General features: G+C 36.3%; 1 protein-coding gene across 1 annotated transcript; it reads left to right on the top strand.

Annotated features, from left to right (window-relative positions):
- Positions 1-212: 212 nt before the first annotated feature.
- LOC146139467 (NFX1-type zinc finger-containing protein 1-like) lies at positions 213-21564 on the top strand. Its single transcript, XM_083393121.1, has 34 exons — positions 213-388; positions 802-972; positions 2859-2990; positions 3211-3302; positions 3448-3516; positions 5139-5245; positions 5322-5403; positions 5551-5652; positions 5954-6067; positions 6646-6856; positions 7121-7311; positions 7547-7681; positions 7915-7980; positions 9611-9773; positions 9998-10190; positions 10833-11012; positions 12781-12987; positions 13487-13586; positions 13727-13893; positions 13958-14047; positions 14140-14290; positions 14759-14955; positions 15137-15293; positions 15521-15660; positions 15853-16022; positions 16302-16410; positions 16496-16611; positions 17007-17186; positions 17854-17932; positions 18190-18295; positions 18838-19006; positions 19759-19888; positions 20225-20402; positions 20947-21564. Exons 1-34 carry the CDS (start codon positions 294-296, stop codon positions 21060-21062), a joined length of 4665 nt encoding a protein of 1554 aa, XP_083249247.1. The 5' UTR covers positions 213-293; the 3' UTR covers positions 21063-21564.
- Positions 21565-22215: the final 651 nt, after the last annotated feature.

Raw genomic sequence — 22215 nt, 5'->3', positions numbered from 1 at the left:
TGATAGTTTAAGGTAGGCCCTGTTAGACAGTTGTGATGTAAAGGACCTATAGAGAAAACAAGCTGACATATGTAGTAATTCTACGCTTTTTACCGACCAGTGGGGAGCTTAAGATTATATTGCTCATCAACTCTAATAACTTTTCTATGAACATTAATCAATAACTTTAATTTGCTGTTAACATTATTGTTGTCAATACGCTTTTTAGCGACCAAAGCATCACAAGCCGACCCGACGATACCTGGCCGACCATTAAGCATGAGGAAAACCTTACATTTAAAGTAACGAAAGAAATGTACGCTACTCATTCAAATGACGAGGCGCGTTTGGACGAAAGGCCATGTTGCTCAAAGTCCCTTCAACCGACACCCCAACTGGTAGAAACCAGGTTAATGGAAACATTTTTGTTTAGTAGAAGCATTAAAAATGTTGCCAATTAGACTAAAAAGGCTGTTTTTTCAAGCAGCAGACGCATGTTTTTATCTCAAGATAATAAACCCGATGGAAATATTTACTGAAACAACAAAGTTGCGACGTTACAAACAATTTGCGCACTATTTCGAACCGACTAACCATTACATGCGCGAACTTAATTAAAGTTCAAAATAGAAAATATAATACACGGGGTTGTCAATTGAGGCATAACGAGACCCACATAATGAGACCCCAAGAACCAACTTTTTAAGCAGTTGTTGAACCTCTAACAACTTTTCTATTAATCCCAATCAATAACTTTGATTTGTTGTGAAAAAAAAAAAAAAAAATTAATTTATAGTAATCAATACCTATTTTAACGAAAAGCATCACACGCCAACCCGACGATACTTGGCCGACCATTAAATTCAAGAAAAACCCTTCGTTTGAAAAAAGTGAATTAAAGTACGCTACTCATTCAAATAACGAGGCGCCGTTGGACGAAAGGCCATGCTGCTCAAAGTCCCTTCAACCGACCCCTCCAATTGTAGAAACCAGGTAAGTGGAAATATTTTTTACAATAAAAAGTTGCGACGTTACAAAAAGTATGACCCCTATTTCGAACCAACTAACCATGGAATGTGCGAACTTAATTAAAATTCAAAATGCGATAAAATACAATATATAGGGTTTTCAATTCAGGCATAGCAAGACCCGCAAAAGATCAATTTTTAATCAGTTGTAGAATAAATACCGGTATTTCACGCAACGTACACATGTTTATTTGACTGCTTAAATGATGGTTCTAAGCTTAGGTGTTTTATTACTATGTTGCGTCCTCCCTGAAAAGTTTCATCTCCTTCTCAAACAATAATGGTGGATCCGCCCCTGGCCTTATTGCCTTTTTGTTTGCTTTACATATAGTTTTAATGGAAGTGCTTTGCGATGATGTTTGGTGTTTATGCACAGGATACAGACAGACACCATATTCGAGAAGGCCCGAAGTGCGCCTAAAGAGATGTTGCATGAATATGGCGCACACCATCCAACAACTAAACGCCCTTCTAGAAAAAGAAGGGTGCACGAAACTGACCATGAATTATGTCGGCCGACAAAATACCAAAGAAGGAGTAAGTGCTGGTCTCCTGTAATTTGGGAAGAAACGAAGAGGAGGAGATACAATTCCCCGGTTCGAAAGCGTGACACGAAGGTGGTAACATTGCCTTCCAGGAGCTTAAGTGACAGGTATTACCGTTCACCGACCAGAAGTTCACGGAGAAGCCGAAAGTGCTGGTCTCCTGTAAGTTGGGAAGAAACGAAGAGGAGAAGATACAATTCCCCGGTTCGAAAGCGTGACACGAAGGTGGTAACATTGCCTTCCAGGAGCTTAAGTGACAGGCATTACCGTTCACCGACCAGAAGTTCACGGAGAAGCGGAATTGAAAAACGTGGAAATTCCGAGATTCAGCTGCTAAGATCGCTGAGGAGATTTCTAATTGAAGAAAAACAGAAGAAGTACCAACCACAAAGGTACGTTGGGGATAAACTAACAATATAAATCTGTTTAAACAAGAGGTGAACAGTGTAAGAGGGATTCCTGCGAAGTTGTTGATCAAGACAAACCAGGATAGGCATATTAACAACACATTATAATGCCTTTCACGAGTTATTTTTGATTTCGCTTTATTATTTGTTCTCAATATTTTTGTTCTGTAAATCCGCTTTTAGGTTGAAAACCTTTTGAGACCCCATAATTTTATTTTATAAACAGAAACAAGAACCAATTGCATTCACATTCAAGGTAATAAATCGTTAACATGTCCGGCGGATTGTTGAAAAAATAGCGAAAAAATGGGATTTTCGCCTGGATTCTGCAAAAGTTATTAAACGTACGGTGTAAGCATTTGCGCCATTTTCGACTTTTTGTTTCCAAAACGTTCATGACTTAAAAAGAACTTGACTATATAAAATAAAATGTTGACTATATAAAATAGAACTTGACTATATAAAATAAAAACCAGGACATTACAGCATATTTCCAGAGAAACAGGCTCTGACATCGGCTAACCCTAAATTGTTAAGAAAATTGTGAAAAATGCCAAATTGTAAGACACCCTTTAATCTGTATAAAAATGGGATCGGGGGGTCGTAAAACAACCAGCGCTAATATTAGACATCACCACAGTATTTAACTACACTTTTGCGGCCATTAGGTACAAAATTATAATTATAGACAAAACTAATGGTAGACTTACATGCACAATTGATTCATAGGCGAAAACTTTAAACACCATCGATAGACGAACACCAACGTTTATATATAAAAACATTCCAGTTAACATTTCCCTGTCAGCAAATAAATACAAATTTGTCGCAACCAGGCTGGAAACCACTCGCTTAGATATTTCCTGAGCTGGCTAAGCTTGGTATTTTATTTTGTATAGCGCACAGCCAGAAGCTTTGGCAGCAGTCCCCGTTGATTTTCGGGAAATGTCGATATTTCCACAAATGAGAGATCTCCGCGGATGGGACGATCTTCAACTGAGAAGAAATGATTTCGGAAAAGACTATGGAAGGTAATCGGCCACTACTAATGCTTTTTAAAACGATAAGACCGAAAGATCGAAACTCATCTAACCCTACGATAGTAGAGGTGACAAAACGATACTAAACTGATGTTGAACCATTTCAGCCTTCGTTAGCGATCCATTACGTTGACCAGCTAAGGCATCACTGCAAGACATAGAAGTCCTGTTTCAACATATGGTAAAGGAAAATTTTAATTTTGAATTACAGCTGTGACGAATACTTAGACCTGCATTTTCGGCTGTTAAGAGAAGACTTTGTTCGTCCTTTGCGCGACGGATTGTGGAGCAAAAGTTCAAAAGGTAAATATTCGTGACTAATGATCTATAGAGATGAAAACCACTGAACACGATATGTAAACTTGCGATAACAGGATGACTGTTGGCCTGTTTTGGCAAACAGTTTTTTTCCTAATGTTGTGTTATTCCAGCTGTTGTATTGTTTCAGAGAACAAAAGATCATACACAACACGAAGCTATGAAAGGGTTACCTTGGAATTCTCGCACAGAATTAAAGGTTTTTTTGTTTAGCTCTATTGTCTTTAGCAGTGTTCCGTCTAATTTCATGTGCGCAGGTTCCCAATTTTTTTTCGAAAGAGCTGAAAATCACTACATGCCCAAATGTGCTCCGCGGAACAACTTTTTTTCGTCTTTACTTTTTAGGCTGGTAATATCCGCGTATTTTCACGCGAAGCGGCGCGACAAACCGCGTAATTAACAGAGCATCTTGTTTTTTCCATTAACTTATGGGAATTCACCTAACTTGTAAATTCTATGAAACTTACAAAACTTAAATTCTATGTCCATTGTGTTGTCGTTGCCAGAAAGAGACGAATAAATACGCGCGAAAGAGCACGAGGGCGCCGCAATACTCTTAAGTAAACTTCTCCCATGCAGACATAAAAATAAATCTCTCCAATTGGAATATTGCGCCTGCGAAAGACGCTATTTCGCTTGGTAGTTTGTGTGGCGGACTTAGTCAAGTGTAGCGCGGTATAACCGCCCAATGGTCAAGGAAATTATTGCGCGTACTGCAGCGATTTTAGCACTAAGCAATTTTTACTTTTAAACGAGTTACGGATTTTTGTTATACTTAAATAACATTGATTAAAATTATATTTCGCCCTTGCATTTATGTTGTTTATATCGAAATAAATTCAGTCTGGTCATTTAGTCGATCCATGTAGACCACAACATCCAACATTGCTTTTTTTACGTATCCTGGACAAGATATTTTGGGAAATCTTTGCCCACACGTATAGCTGGGATAAAACTAATTTAGGCACTTTTTTGTTTATATGTAGCTCGAATAAAACGAATTTGGGCACAGTTTGTCGTACGTTTCTCAAATAAAATTAATTTGGGCACTTTTTGGTCGTACGTGGCTGAAATAAAACAAATTTGGGCACATTGTTGGTCATACGTAGCTCGGATAAAACTATTTTAGGAACTTGTTTGGTCGTACGTAGCTCAAATTAAACTAATCTGGTGACTTTTTTATCCGTTCGTAGCTTGGATAAAACTAATTTTTGGCAGTTTTTTGTCCTTATGTTGGCTCGAAAAAGTAATTTGGGCACTTTGTTGGTTGTACGTTTCTCGGATAAAACTCATTAGGGCGCATTTTTGGTCTTACGTATAAACAAAATAAAAACAATTAGGGCACTTTTTTGTCCGTACGTTGCTCGAATAAAACTAATTTGGGCATTTTTTTGTCCGTACGTAGCTCGGATAAAACTAATTTGGGCATTTTTTTTGTCCGTACGTTGCTCGAATAAAACTAATTTGGGCATTTTTTTGTCCGTACGTAGCTCGAATAAAACTAATTTGGGCATTTTTTTGTCCGTACGTAACTCGAATAAAACTAATTTGGGCATTTTTTTGTTCGTTCGTAGCTCGGATAAAACTAATTTGGGGACTTTGTCGAAACTTTGGTTAAGCAAAATTGGGGTACTTACGGTATCATATTTAATAGTTTTCTCAAAATCATGATCATGTGGGCTCCTCGAGGCGACTGGAGAGCAAATTTTAGTAAAAAAAAAAACTTTTTGTATTTTTTTCTTGCGCACTTTCGTTAAAAAAAAATTATTATGCGTTCGGTAATATGTCAAAAATACTGAAGATCATTCTTTTTTATTTCAGAAACAGAAATGTGGGTTAAATTTCAACCGCTACGTAACGTTGATTGGGAAAACACGAAGAGATTGGGTCAAGGAAATATCCTTTGCTTTTCAAACGACAACTTTAAGGTTATACAACAATACAAACGACCTTTAGGTAAAGGTAATATAATTAAAGGTACTGACATTTGTTCTTGTTTCAAAGGATAGTGTGATATTTGGGACCGTGTCGAGTCGAAATACAAACTTCTTGCAGGACGGAAGAGTCTTGGTCGACTTTTTGCAAGGTTTGTTAGAAATAACTGAACTTAACGATGCGCACAGCAAGACTGTGTCTAAAACTGTAAGGGGTGTTTCTCACATTTAATTATACGGAATCAAAAATGATCAAGAATACGCTAGAACGTTGGCATTGCAATCGAATTATTTTGCAGATTCGTCAAACACTGATGTGAGACGAATGAGGGTTTTCTCCAACATGCTTGAGTACACGACTCTTTTTGAGGCATACAGACCCGTGTTGAAAGCGTTGCAAGGTGGGTATAGAGACTGTTTCCTGCAAAAATGCGTTATCTGAACCGAGGTAGAAATGAATAATGTGGATCATGCACGCTACTAGGGCCGTGTTTCATGAAAATAATTTTTAATACGAATACAATATTATAAGCAGTTAACCCATTAATTTAAACGCGACCTATTCCCACAACGTGTACACCCTCAAGTGTCAGGTTTGAAAGCACCGTAATTGCAACCCACCACAAGTTTTAATACCAATAGTAATCTTGCTTGCTCATCTCATGCAGTGATTGAAGTAATAATTGGTATTTCTTTCTTTAGAAACACGGTCAATTCCACTCGAAAGATACATAATCCATGCAAAGTATGAAGTTCGAGCCCCGATGTATCTGCCTAGAGATTTTGAATATAATTTGTCTCCATTGATTCCTAAAGGTAATTTCAGTCACAAAAACAGTCCGAGTTTTGTAGTTTTAGAAGCGTAGATAAACTTATGGCTATGATTTAAATTCGATATATTATATGTTTTAAGATATAAATCGTAAAGACAGTATACCTGTAGCTTAGATAAAACAGTATATACCTGTAACTTAGAAAAGGGTATAATTCAGGGGTTCCCAAAACAATCTGTCCTATTACAAGGTTTACCGTCTCAGAAAAAGTAAGGCTGTTCTTTCTTAGGTAACTTGATGCTTTGCGATTTCAGAATGACCTATATCATGCTGGATGTCATATTAACAAGGGTATAATAAAGCATTTACAGTGCGCAGGTTGTACAGTAGCTTCTAACGTCCATAAAAATGTCCACTAGTCAAGTCACCAAATCAATAGAGCTCAAATAATTTACCTAAACTCGAAACGAATGTAATAACATGTTTTGGTTCATCTTAGTCGTTCTGATGGAAAACTGTAGATACCAGATGAGAAGGGGCCTTGTTAGTTTTTGTTCTGCCCTTGTCTTTTTGGGAGGGCCGATAAATATTAATTCCATGTTCGATCTGACATATACCTAGACTTGACTTCTGAAGCGGGTGATAAATGGACGAAAGTCGATATATTAGTCGAACAAAGTTGGCCCTCGGCTTCCGACCTTCACCTCAGCGAGATGCAACATTCAGCTTTAAAACACGCTTTGACAAAAGAGCTGGCGATAATTCAAGGCCCACCCGGGACCGGCAAAACCCACGTGGGCCTTCTCATCATGAAGGTGCTGCTTAAAAACAGGTGCGTTTCTGTACTTTATTTTTTTGCAGTTAAAATTTCGTTGACAGTTTTGCTAACGTCGATTCTTCGAGAATCTAGTAGGTCGTTATTGGATTATAATATAGTTTTCGCGTAACTAAAGAGCATACTTGTTTTGTTCACCATGATTCTTTGGGTGTCCAAAATTATATTTACTCGGGTGAAACCACAAAACCACCAACCCTTGTATGTACCGATGTTGTTATGTTATAAGCGGTTAAGGGCAGATGCTTTTGAAATTCACAGAAATAGCCCCATACTTGTTGTGTGTTACACAAACCATGCGCTTGACCAGTTCCTGGAAGGAATAAGCAAATTCCAAAAAAGTGGAATCATACGCGTTGGAGGGCGATCGTCGAACCCAACCATGGAAAAATATTCACTTAAAAAAATTAGCAGAAAGAGGAAAATACCGGCCGTCAATCACGCATTTAGAGGTAAATGTTTTACTAGATGCTGCTTCATAATAAGAGGGTATTTTATTGAGGCTGTTTTGTTCATTGAAGTATAAACCTACGTTAGGACAAAGCTGAATTTTGGGATTAAACATTTCGGTAATATCTTGAAAAAAACTTAAGGATAGTAAAATAGGCCTTTGTTCCTTAAGAAGCAGTGTTTTAGTTCATTAATAATGCATTGAAGTTAATTGCAATGCGTTCCATTTCTTTGAAGATATGAAGGTTGCAAAAAGGGCTTTGAATGAGAAGATTGAAGAGTTAGCCAACCCGAAAGAACTCAGTACCAATATCATACCAACGCACCTGTTGAAACAATTTTACAACCGAAGTTTGTACGATGGTGTCCCAGGTGAAACTCGCAGTCTCCTTCTGCATATGATTTTTTTCCTAACTAAATGCAAACAGGGATGTACCATATACCTGACAAATTTTTTTTTTTTTATTATTATTTTTTTTAATTTTTTAATTATGAACTATTTTTTTTTAAATGGTAAGATGACTGAATCTTGAACGAAAACGGTCATGCATTGTGCTCACTAAATGTATAGCCTTGTTGCTTTTCACAACTTTCCTCTTTTTTAGTCGAACATGAGTTTTTGGAATGGCTCGGCATAAAATTTACACCACGAGAGCGGGAGATTTTATCAGGTAAACAGTAAATCTGTTTTTTTTTAGGTTTTAAATGTTGCAATTGTATTTTTTTTAAACTTTTTTTGCATTTGTTGTTGTGTGCCTTGCAATTAGGTGTTTATTACAAATAAACGTGAGGCAACATGAAAATACTGACGACAATCCCATAACCATATTGCGAAAACACTATAGATTAGCGCAACCGACAAGAATAATGAGTCCCTGGAGCTAGCTTTTTGTTGTATGAAAATCTGTAAAAACATATTTCGAGGAAGGAATAACGTTTATATCGATTTTCGTAAATTAACTAGGGCTAAAATACTTTCAATAATGTTAAAATGTGTATCGTTAAAATATAAACTGCGTGTAATGGTTATCCTAATCCATTTGAGTTAATACTATTAAAAACGGACATTATACAATCACATCATAAAGTCGTACCATAAATTTTAATATGTTTTTCGATTCCCAGTGCTAAACATATTTCTAATTTTTAGGTTTCACATAAGTCTGTTTCGGGTTAAATCGAAAATACCCAAACCCAAGTTATGTCAACATTCCTTACCCAACATTCTATACAGATATTATTTGGGTACATGGTAACTATATACCCAGTTCGCGTGTCTTGAGCATAAATCTCAGGGGAAGCGTTTTTTTATCTAAGAAACAATCGAATTTTTTTGGGGTAAACCCGCTACCCAATTCTACTTGGGTTGTTTTTGAAGGTACCTAAAGTATTTTTCCGTTTTTGGAGGTAAACTTATGCACTACCCAAAGTGAGTACCCAGTTTTTCAACAGTGTATTCAAAAATGCGTTATCTAACAAAACATAATATCTAAAATACGGAATCATTAAAGTGTCGCGCCAAGTATAGAAAATTTTGCAAATATTAAAGTTGGCAAAATATATTGTTTGGGCATGACTGGTGCCCGATGTCTTAGCATCATTTAGATATCCACCATCTGTACTAGTTTGTTCTGACTAAACATAGCCCAAATTGGTCGTAAAATAAATCAAATACAAATAAAAAATCCCAAATACCGAGCAAAACTATTAAAACGTAGTACCCTAAAACTAGAATATAGCTCAACTATGGATTATAACTGCAAATAATTCAATGAAAGACACACAAACATATGTGTTTAATAACATCTGTGATCTAGCCCCTCGGAAGCTGCTTTATGACCAACGATTACGGCTTCCGTATCAATAGTACACCGAAAAGCCATCGCAGACTCACCTAATCTGTCGATCTATGATGCAAGCAGAGCAAGCCAGAAAAACAACTGGCCTGCAGTGAGGTTCGAACTCACGACCTCCGGTCAAGCCGGGACCGTCGCTCTACATTGGCGAATGGTTGTTTCTCGACTCGCTCCTCTCTGAGCCTGCATAGATAAGTTGGTAGAGCGACGGTCCAGGCATGACCGTGAGTTCGAACCTCACTGCAGGCCAGTTGTTTTTCTGGTTTGCTCTGCTTGCATCATATATCGACAGATTAGGCGAGTCTACGTAATTCATTTCGATGTAAATCATAGGACAGCATAAAAGAGAAATATACATCAATCGTAGCATGGAACCTTTTAAATTACCATAAAAATAGTCAAATATTGCCGTAATGAAAACGTTTTCCATTCTTATCGAACTTAGAGAAGGTTAAGAATCCAACACGCAAAGAAATCGACATTTTATCGAAGAAAAGACGCAGACTGATGAACATGGTTATGAGTAGCACACCTATGAAAAAAGTGGAAGCGGATCGAATTGTTGATGTGTATGAAACCTCTCAACGACAACGGCTGGAACTTTACAGGTGGTTCACATTTGATAGTAAGTCATGACTGGGCTAACAATGGTGAACTGCGCTTTTACTAAAATAAAAAAATTGTTTCACGCTGTTGTCGCAAATGAAAATCAATCCCGAAGCGCCACCGTAAGAATAAAATATGTTTTGATTAAATCCATCTTTAGTGTTTTGTAAGGCACTTGCCATTTAGGCGCTTATACGCCTTTATATTCCTGTCTTCTCTGTGCTAGATATTGGAAGAAATTCAGCAGAGTAACACTAATGGAAAACATGCAAAACGAAAAACGCCGAAAGGAAAAATGCGACGCAATGTTTCAGTCTGTCAAAGCTGATTCCAACCTAATGATTCTTCGATCTGCATCCGTGATTGGAATGACTACAACGGGAGCAGCAAAACACCGAAATTTACTTCAACGTCTTCCGGTTAGTGGTTGAACAGCAACCTTTTAATTTAGAAAATCTTGATAGTGGTTATGATCAAGAATTTGTTTTCTGTATCAAAAATGCATATGTCGTCCGACTTCAGCATTTAGTATTGAAAATCTGATGCTTTAGTAGGAGTCTAGTGGCCACAAGTGCAATAATGACTGTCATTTTCTTCCAAGTTTTTGCTTGATAACTCATTTGGTAAAGGCGAGAAATCGACTCTTTTCTCACACCTCACACAGTTACTAGACTGATTGCTGCAATTGATCACAGCATATTACGTTGGTTTAGTACAGTGATTCTCAACCTTTTATGGCTTACGGCATCCCTAAAAAATTTGATATAGTGGAAAAAGTTTTTTTAGTTCTGCCTTCAAAACTCATTAATTGTCATGCGAAATTTTTAATGTGCCACAAAGTGGAAAGACAAGCCGGAAAAACTTAGTTTTTGTATTAAATTTTAAGGTAAACTAAAAAGAAACACCCCCAATATGTGTTTATTGTTAATTATATGGAAAGTTTGATTATCAAATATAGCTTTTCATTTCGGGTTCCTAAATATTGAAAAAAACATGACCTGTTCAAAATATTGGAACCACTTAAATAAAATTAAAAAAATACGCTCCTTCATATTTGCAAGATCAAAACAATGATCGTCGAAGAAGCGGCGGAGGTTCTCGAAGCCCACATTGTGACGTCAATGCCTCCCTCGCTCGAACACTTGATCTTGATCGGCGACCATCAGCAGCTCAAGCCATCTCCGGCCGTTTACCAGCTGGCCAAAAAGTTTAACCTTGATATGTCGCTCTTCGAACGACTGGTGGGTAGACTTGGAAAACTAAATAATTCTACTTTTCTAATGTAATGAATTAGAGCAAGTGAGGCTAAATAAAATTTCTAATATAACTTGTGAATTGTTTATGTGCTTTAACTCTGGTTCTAATCAAATTTGGGTTTCAGTGAATATTCTACTTTGTCCAACGGCATTTTCAGTCTCTCAGTCGAAACAAGAAATTTGAATTAATACACTTTGGTCGGAACGACCTTTAAGATATTCCTAAAACAATAAAATTTGACACAGGAATATTTGACATTCACATTTCTATGGGAATAAACTTTGACTATAACTAAATTGATTAAACGTAATTCTAGTCAGGCCTTCGAGAAGGACTACAACCATAAAACCGAGATAAGTACAACATCTACGTCAGAATAAAACACAGTTCGGATAAAACCATAAAATAGGACTTATACCTAATAGTCGTAGTACCGTTTAATTCGGAATAAGTCCTAAACCCGTCGGAATTACACCTATAAGGCCAGAACCATGCCTAAACAATACTTTATCTAACCCCAAATCCAACCTCTAAGTACATCATTAACTCACCTAATAATTTCAGCCCTAATCCTTTTTTGACCTCACCCATTACCCACCAATAACCCCAAACAGGGTTAAAAATCTGATGAAAAAACGAAGGCGCCCTAATGGCACCGGTCAAACTAGGGAGTACACACGTCGACACCAAAGCAGACCAATGGCCCCTGATCGTTCTATACCCTGTAACTACAGTTTCAGACCTTATTTTTTGCATTTAGGCCATATACCGAAGAATTTAGGAAGTATTCCGGCAGATTTAGGTCTTATTCAGACGATTTTCATCTAGTTCTGTACTGGATATTACTGCATATTTGGCTTTAGTACCTCGTTGGTCTTAATACTATGGTTTTATAGATTTTTCTGCTTTAGGTATTGTTGCCTTTTAGATCTTATTATGTGTTCCCTTCGAGAATTCGGTAATTCGTTATTCGGTAATAAAAGTGCTAATCTAATTTAAAAAATCAAAAATCTGATTTGAGAAAACTAAATTGATCTGAATACACAGGCATGGTGAATCGAAATAGACAAAAAGGTTGATTTGGCAAAGGATGGGTAAATTTAATTTTGATAAAAGATGTATTCCACCGCGTTTTGCTGCTTCATTTCACAATGTTTGACGCGTGTCAATTGTACTAACTTTTTCGATAGTATCGGAACAAAAGCGATTCCCGATACCAAATGACAGTAGCTGTCCGATTACTTGGATGGGGATGGTCTCTTATGGGAATTTGCATTGTGAACCCATTATAATTGTTCCAATAACGTTTGTTTCAACATCGCTGACCTAAACATTTAAGACATGGTTTGCGATCCTACGCAGCGCTATCCGCCTTTAAAGGACTCACAAAAACAGTAAAATTACAATTAAATGTAAGTGTATGTTTTCCCAACTAACGAAAACTGGCCTAAATTGCAATAAAATTTTACCGAAATACCGAGTATCGTCATCTCTGTAAAACAAGGTGTCGGACATCCCTACCTGAAAGTAGCCCACCACGATTGCATCATGTAGAAATACTAATAAGTGACACGTAAAAAGTTTTGTATCTTTTTACCACTGCATGTATATCTGCTATTTACTAAACCATTATACGACAAACCATAGAAAGTAATTACAAACAGCCACGATTTATTACAACAAAACCTTAAAATCATTTAAAATACTATACGCGCTAAAATCAGGATTTCTTTCTTCTGAAACTTGTTGTAGATTCGGAACAAATGTCCCTACGTTAAGTTGGATGTCCAGCATCGAATGCAAAGCAGAATCGCCGACCTCCTACGATTAAACACCTACAAAAACCTTCGCGACCATCCCTCTGTGCAACAACCAGTTAATATTAGAGGAGTGAAAAGCAACATTTTCTTCATGTCTCATAATCATAAGGAAGAAGCTATTTCCGATGATGCAAGCAAGGTTGTATACTATAACTTTTATGAATTAGGGTTGCTGAGTATTTAGGGTTGATTTATTTCATTATATTTTGATCGTAAAGGTCAATTAATATCTCGTGCCTGTAAATTAATATCCAACCAATCAAATATTACATCACAATATTACAGAAAGGCCTAATGCTAAACAATTATGTATTGATAAGTTAAGAGTAATTTTATTTATAACGTTGGTTATCATTATTTGTAGAACCTGATAAAACTTTTAAACTATAAGCTCCAATTAGCGATTAGGCAGCTTGACGCCTAATAATTATTTATTACAAAATACTATGGCTCAGTGTTGTAAACACGTTATTTTATAATCAATAGGGTATAAGAATAAAGTGCCTTAAGTGATTGACTTAAGCCATTGCGGAACTGCTATCGTTATTTTAATTTGGCATCTTGTATGTAATCCATGTAAACAAAATATTAATGATGTTTTCATGTTTCAAAAATGTTTTTACTATATGTTTTATCAGGCGAACTCGTACGAGGCAGAATTCTTGGAAGGACTTTGCAGGTATTTGCTGATTCAAGGATACAAACCTCAGCAGATCACGGTACTCGTTACGTACAAAGGTAATTCCTAGATTCAATAAAGTTTTTATCAGTCAACCAATATTTTTGAGTGTTAGGATAATTAGTGTGCTGTGTGTATTTCATTAGAAATTATTGAGTTGAGCATGTACATGCCATTTTACCTGGCATGTGTTTCATAGAGCAAATGTTCGTATTACGGCGACTATTGCAAACAAAACCAACCAAAACAAATCAACAACATGAAGTAAACTGTGACACAAAAGATATTTTGGTGACTCCGGTTGACAACTACCAGGGAGAGGAAAACGACATTATTCTTCTCTCACTTGTCCGTAGTAACGATGAGGTAAGGCAAACTTTTGCAAATCAGTTTATTTGCAGGTTATCACAGTGTGTCACTTATAAAACAGGGCAAGATCGGGTTCTTGAACGTCGAGAATCGAATATGCGTTGCCCTGTCCAGAGCAAAGAAAGCACTCTACTGCATCGGAAACTTAACGGTTTTGTATTTTCATTTTTGATAAAAAAACTATCTCTCTTTGAAAATATTATGGCTTTGTATTTAAATTAAACTATAATCGGTGCTTTGCAGCTGTTGAAATCTAAAAGCAATCTTTGGTCCCAAATCGTCGAAAACCTTGAAAATGATGGACTGAGCGGAACTTCGTTTCCACTTTACTGTAAAAAGCACGACGTGACGATTCCTGTTACCACAGGAAATGATTTTAACAAACTACCCGAAGGTAGATTTGAACAAGTGTGGAATTGAATTTAAAACATTTTAATACCATTTTATTTAGCTTTTCAGTGTTTTATTCAGACTGCGATTCGGTATTTCTTTCACTTAAGTATGTGCAGTGGATTACCTAAATTACATTTCTACCAACTTTATTGCATTATTTAACAAAAAACGTTAAAAGATATAAAACAAACGTAAAGGCCAGCGACCTGGTGTAAAAACTCGTTTTTCCCGGGATTCCCTAAATGCGAAATACAAAATGGTGTTTAATACCATCAAATGCAAAAAAAATATTGATCCAAATGTTACACCAAAGGAAGTGGCTATTAGACCGTATCGCACTCACTTGCGCCCATACGTGGCTATTAATAAAACGTGCACCGATTTAAAACTAATGGGAAAACCTAGAAACAAGATAAGTCATTGAAAAATAAAACTTCCAATAACAGTTGTCAAACATTTAAACCATCAGGTAGCTGTTGCGATGAATCGTGCGACGCCAGGCTGCCATGCGGTCACACCTGTCCTCGCCATTGCCACCAGGATGACGAGTGGCACTTGACTGCCAGTTGCCAGAAGCCTTGCACGAGGAAGTGCCAGGAAAGGGGTCATCAATGTCGCAACCTGTGCTTTCAAAAGTGCGGCCCATGTCAGGAAATCGTGAAAAAAGTAAAGAAGACTTTCGAAAAAAAAATTCTATAAAAACAACAATTTCTTGAGTAGTAATTTTATTGTTAATATATTCAGTATAAATATAGTCAATAAAAGTGACTCCCTTTAACTGCCTAATAAGTGACGACGTTCTCGATTGCGCATGAAGCTAAACATCTCATGTATTTGCTGTCGATAGGTGATGCCAGGTTGCAATCACATACAAGATCTTCCTTGCAACAAACCAACCGACAAACATCGCTGTCAAGTTTTGTGTACTGGAAGGTTGGATTGTGGTCACCCCTTTAAAAAAAAATGCGGCTGGAGTAACCCCAAATGCGAAGAAAGAATACCAGGTTGGCAAATTTGGCGTATTGATACAACGAGCAAGGTGATTCAAAACCTGAAAAGAGTTAACTGCAGTCATATTTTATTGGAAAGTATGCCAATTTTTGTTTGAAAATGGTACAATATGTGGCCCTTAACAATCTAAGAATTCGGTTAAGAAAAATTGTAAATCTTCAAATTCGAAGCTCCTGACCAATTTAAATTCGAAGATCCTGACCAATTTCTTCTGCTGCAGTGTTACTGGAATGCGGTCATCGTGCTGAGGAGTTCTGTTACAAAGCAAAAAAGTTGACGAAAGAATCATGCAAACATCCATGCAAAGTAATTTTGAACTGTGGCCACCAATGTGCAGGAAACTGTAGCGAATGCTTTCAGGTAGAAATACAAATAGCCTCTAAGATGTGAATAAGAAACGGTGCCGGTAAATATATATTAGGCAGACGTTTCGTCTGCTTTGACGGAATAAAACAACATTTCCAAGCCGTAAAAAACATTTTAAATAAAAGGCAATGCTTTTCAGTTTTTTATTTGTATTTTAGTTTATGTCAGCTTAACTTTTGTTTACAGGGCCTTCTTCATGTAGCGTGTGGCTTTAAATGCACTCGTGTGAATTTCTGCGGTCATCCTTGTAAGGATCCCTGTCCATCGAACTGTCCGCCTTGTAATGAAAAGTGCTCGATAATTTGCGAACACAGCAAGTGCACTAAACTATGCAGGGAACCATGCACACCTTGCCAGTAAGTTTAATTTATTTAAAGGTACTCTAGAACTTTCCTGTTTGGGATATAGCTTCGTTTATTGTTTTTAAGTGATATGAACTCTTTGAAACATGACGTCATAAAATCACGCCATAACGCAACGTCCTAAACGATTTGGTCTGACTTTGAAGTCTTGCTTTTTGTAGAGGTTGCTTTTCTTCGCTTATATATTCCAATGTTTTATTGATATGATACTTTCAATGCCAACAAAAATAAAAAATAGTTTCACAGTTTCTTTTGACTTGTGTATTTTGACAGGGAGCAATGCACCTGGAAATGCAAGCACTTTTCCTGTTCGAAATTGTGCAGCGAACCGTGCGATCGCCCTCCTTGCAACGAACCATGTAAAAAGGTACAATTGAAAAACGTTAAATATTATTACATGTAAATTTTTTGACGCTGCATAATTCAAGAATAATTATTTGTATTTGGAATATATCAAGAAAAAGGAGTGTGGCCATCCATGCATTGGTCTGTGCGGCGAACCGTGTCCCACTTTATGTCGTCAGTGTGACGTAGAAAAAGTGACGTCAATCTTTTTTGGCGACGAGGACGAAGAAGATGCAAAGTGAGTGAATTTATAGTGGAGTTTAAATTGTCACGCAATCACTATTGTGCTGAAATCCACTTCTGGACAGAAGGGTATTTTAGTCTGCATAAACAAGAACGTACAGTAGTTGCCCAAAATTTTAAGTCAAATGGGCCGTTTAAATTTCTAAATTTGTTCATCACAAGCAATACTTCGCATAGAAAACACCAAAAATGAAAACAAATAGCAATTTAACATTTTACATTTACCAAACAGGGCATATATAGCCTAAAGTTCTCCGTCGAATACTTAAGTGGTTGTCTCATATACGCTTATTGTATTTGATCAATATATAATACTAAGGCTCTGGCATCGCAATAGGTCCATTTCCCATTATCTCTAACTAATGCTAAACGCATCCGACCGTTTTGCAGGTTCGTGCAGCTCATGGATTGCAAGCACGTTTTTACTTATCAGAGTCTGGATACTTGGATGAATCAGAGCAGCGATGACGGGGGACAAACCACCAGCATTCAGTTCAAGGAATGTCCTAAATGCAAAACCGTAATAAGGAGGTCGAGACGATACGGAAACATTGTTAATCAGCAACTCGAGTATGTGTTATTTTTGACCTGACAACACCCACCATCAATACGTTTACAGATCAACTGCGATTGATAGCGAAATTATTGATGAAAGCATAGCCTAAAGTGTAGAAAATTATAGTTAAACTTGGCATTCCACTTTTTAACAGTGATAAACTCAGAGCTTAAAAACATTAGTATTGATAGATTTAAATGTTTCGTGCGCCGTTTCTCAACGGTTGGCCTCGGCTCCCCAGGGGGGCCACAGAGCAGTTTTCAGGGGGCATAACCATGCCCTATTTTAATTATGAGTCAGTTAAACGGAAATTTGTTGTTCTCATTGTTGCTTAGGAGACCTCTCTTGTAATGCTATGTGTAATATTTATCTAATTGGTGAATAAGGGGGCCATGGAGTGTTTAGTGTCAATCGAAAGGTGCCACGACTCCTAAAAGGTTGAGAACCACTGGTTTAGTGTGATCGAAATGTTTGATTTAAATAAGTGAATATGCACTGGTAACTGGTTTAGTGTCGTTAGTCAACTAACATCAGTTACAACATTCAAGTTTGTATAAGCGAAAACACAAAATGCATGTTTTGTTCAAAAACAACTTCGAGAACAATCAAGGAATAAAACGTGATTCTATTACACAACACGACATTGTCGTCTTTGGAAGCCTAATGAGTTATTATATACAGGTTAATGGAAAAGTTTAAATCCAAGCTTTATAAATCAAATGAAGTCCCGAAACTCAATTTCTCGAAAATTAGCAACATCGTAAGTATGTTTAATTACAATTAAATACCTTAATCATGCTAATTTCTTTATTTACATTTTACTATACTTTATTTGTTTCGCAAATTAAGGTATATTTATTTTCCAAGCAATGACTATATTTTTTAAGATGTCGTAACAAATGTAAGTTTCATGATAAAGGTACTTGGTTTTTTTAGGGTTCACATCCTTGCTTTGCATTCGCAACAAAATAGAAATACTTTGCAATAACATAGAAAGAGTAACATTTTGTTGTTCAGGATGAATCGACGACAAGCATGCAAGAAGAATATTTAAAAAAACGTAAAATCATGAAGAACTGGACCAAAAAAATGAAAAAAGATGAAGTGTTATTCTCGATAAAAGGTATCGCGGCCAAAACTCAACTATAATTACAGTAAAATAGAACACAAAATATTTGTAAAATCATTTCTTTTATAGGTGGGTATATGTTATCTTATACTCTATTTGGCAATGTATAAATAGTACTGTAGCAGACCAAATATTTTTAATTGTTTTTTTAACTTGCTTAGCAGTTAAGTGTGCGTTGCTCAGTTGATTGAGTGACTTCACGTATAACCGAGGTCGTACGTTCGGACATTCCATACCAAATACTTACAGATTCGATACCCATAACTGGGACCTTTTGAAAATTTGAACTAAACCAGTCGATTTAACAAGGTTTTAACGTGCAAGCATGTGTGAAGGCTAGAAAAACAACAGGTCGTGAGATCCGAACGTTTGATTCTATACTATAGAATCAAATCATATAGGTATTATGTTTCTGTATGTTAATAAAGCGTTGACAGAAGCACCAAAAAAATTGATATATGGGTAACGGTATAATTTGAATTAAACTTGATTTGTTTGTTAAAAAACACTGTTTGACACCTATTATCCTATTTCAGGTGTGAGGGGAAACTGTATGATGGAAAATTTACAAAATTTAACTCGCTGGTTCGAAAAGGATCGTAAGAATTTTACACCACAAGAAATACAAGATTTCAATCAAGAAACGCAAAGAATCGATATGGCCTTTGTTTACCGAAAAACAAAAATATCTGTAGCAGGTGTAAGGTAAAGTTTTTTTTTTGGCTTGATAAGAATGGCAAAGATATGGTTTGTATTTCTTGTTCCTTCACAACCTAAAAATTAAAGATAAATATTAAAAAAATTTTAAAAATATTGTCTAGTTTTGATGTGTTTTGTTTCAAGCAATACGATTATTGGGTATTTGGTGTATCTCATAGCTGGGCGCACTATTATTTTTTTTAAAATTGGGAAAAAAAGTCAAAATGTTGTCAAACGTTAGGTGAATATTTGTCTAAATAATTTCGAGCTAAAATGGTTTTCAACATGTACGGTAGTGGTATTTTATAGGTCGCCAAATAGTACATAATAGTTTATCCCAAGGTAACCCAACTTTTTATATTAAGTGGTTACACCATAAGGAGTGACGACCGCGACCAGATTACTGGAATTGTAAGGACTAACGCGGGCCGGATATATAAAACAAATTCTCAATAATGCGTTCCTTTAAGCAACAACGCATTGCCCTAATCAATGCATTCCTAGTAGGCTATGTACATTTTGTCAAAACATTATTTTTAGGTCACAATTTTTCCTATAGTATCTTACTCTTTCGAGATTTTTATAAAATGAATTAGTTTTCTTAGTTTCGGGATTACCAATTTGTTATCCCCTTTGTGATCTTTGCGCATTTTATCGCCCACACTAATAATTATTATGTTCCATATCGCCATATACTCAATAGCAGTTTGTCCCCGTAACACCCATTAATTGATAAACTTCGCGACTTTCATTTCCAGTTCTGAATTCCCGGAAGAAATCGCACCAATGCTCGAGAAAATGTGTAACCTCATCTTCGACAACTGCTTCCCCTTTACTGCTGAAAGGCAATGTGAAGTTGTAGAATTGCAAAAGCAAATCAAAATAAAGGTGATTGCACTCAAACAACTATATATCCATAGTTAGTGTAGAATAAATTTTGTACAGCATGCAAAAATTGGTACAATTTTAATTTTACCGGAAGATTGCGTATTGAATCTCTGAGTATATTCGGAACGATTTTTTAAATAAAATGTGAGAAAATTACAAGAAGGTTTTCTAAGCGTCAAAAAAAGCATATATCTCAAAACGACGATTATGATTTAAAAAAGTTGCAAACTGAAATATTTTTGTGTAAAATCGAAAAACAGTATTATTCAGTTTTTATTGCATATATTTCTGGTGCTTCCAAAGTTTGTTGCTTTCAGTAAAATGTTTTTTTGTCAGGTTCCTAATCTACCTGGCCTTGGAATCACTGAGGTAGAGCGTCAATCGATCATAAAGGCCATGGATTTCGGTCAGAAGGGCCACTGGTACAAGTGCAAGAACGGGCACATTTATTGTATCACTGAGTGTGGAGGCGCCATGCAAACGAGCAACTGCCCGGAATGCGGGGAGGCCATAGGTAAGTGTGCGTTCGACATTTAGAAATTGAATTTATAAGTTCGCGTTTTTATTGGATTTAAGTTGATAAAGTGTTCGCCAACGCGAAAGTGTATTTTACGACTGTGTAGTTTGGACTGCAACTGGCCTACCTTCTATTTGATAATATTCAAAATAGTTAGGCGATTAGTGAATATTATTTTTGTGTTTGGCCTTAGTGAAAAATAAAACATTGTTGTATGAATGGAATATACGACCGTAAAGATTCTTGTTCATTGACCATGTAAAGATATTTTTGTGGTCTTCAAAGATTGAACGCTTGTTGAAATTTTGTATTTGAGTTGGCGTTCACAGGTCTACATAAATATATAGGCTTAAAATTGTTACTTTCCTACTATTTCAGTTATCGCTTACCCTATATACCAATAAAACTGAATGATATGACTAAATAATAATAATTAACCCTTCACCCCTAAATAATTGCTCGCATATTAAACAATTTAGTGGATTTTAAATGCTTTGCTATCGTTTTATAAAAATATAGTGTTTTTTTGTCGTCTCCACAGGTGGTCAGTCTCACAGATTGGAAGATAGCAATGCGATGGCTACAGTAATGGATGGAGGAACAAGACCAGCGTATGACCCAGCCAACACTTATATTCCACCGGAAGCTTTTCTGTAGAGAATAAAAATATATTTTTATGTGACGTAATGTATAGTTTTTGCTATTTAGTCAGATTTTCTTTTTTTTTTCTGTAGCGTGAACCGCTTTTACAAGTTTGTTTAATGCGGGTGCAAAAGCTCGTCAAAACTTGCTGCAGAGCAAACGATTTTAAATATAAGATATTGAAATATTGACGTACTGTGATTTGGCCGCAATGCAACACCCTGGGCTAAACTTACCACATTAACTTAAATATTTGTTAGTCAAAATAGCCTTTTTGGAAATTATTTTTGTTGTCTCCAACTTTTTTACGCCATAACAGTCTTCTTCATGGTAAATGACACAAATTACTCGTATACGACACATCTTCCCTGTAGTCCGATTAAAATGATAACTTTATGACACGGCCATTTTGGCGGGAAACGTATTGATAACGTGTAGTGTTGGAATGTAACTTATTCATAACCGCGACGCAATGAAAATAAATTGTATAGTGTATACAGTTTGTCTTTGGAACACTTTTAAGGCTTTATTATCTATAAAGAGCTAGTAGTGCATCTTTGCGTATTAAAGTTGATCAATCTCTTAATCATATAACAGTTGACCAAACCACGCACAGCAAAACGATTGCCAGATTTAGGTTTATCTCCAAACAACATATTCACCCCTGCCATAAATGAGTTACATGTTGTTATGTGGAATAGAAAGTAGCATGGAGAAAAAGGCTAACACTTTCGAATCTTATTACTTGTGTCTGTTTTTCTTTTTCAATTCTATGTACGAAAACGGTTTTGCAATAATGCAAGATTTGAAGCATATATAATCTGCCTGGTTGTCCTTTTTTAAGGGTACAAGATTCTGTTCTTGGTTAATAAACGGAAATCGCGGTTAACTTCTTTAGTGCAATACGCTTTTGGTTTAAAATACATTTACCTGCATAAGGTGTACAACACAATGTATATGTGGGGTTTTGTACCACATACAATGCAAGTTTGCATTTGTTACCAGCTAAAAAATCCCCTGGAGTATAGTACTTGTCGACATATCGCTGCTTACCATGGGATAATTGTTCAAACTATTTTTATAGTTGCGCCATAACAGACTTAATTGGTTAACGACTGGGGATTTACCCTCTCCAATAGCATTTCATTACTCACGCAACTTTGCAAAA

This window comes from Ascidiella aspersa, chromosome 6 (assembly GCF_963924565.1).
Source record: "Ascidiella aspersa chromosome 6, kaAscAspe10.2, whole genome shotgun sequence".
NCBI classification, from domain to species: Eukaryota; Metazoa; Chordata; class Ascidiacea; order Phlebobranchia; family Ascidiidae; genus Ascidiella; species Ascidiella aspersa.
Note: the sequence above shows the minus strand (reverse complement) of the source record. Positions and strands in the feature narration are given on the sequence as shown.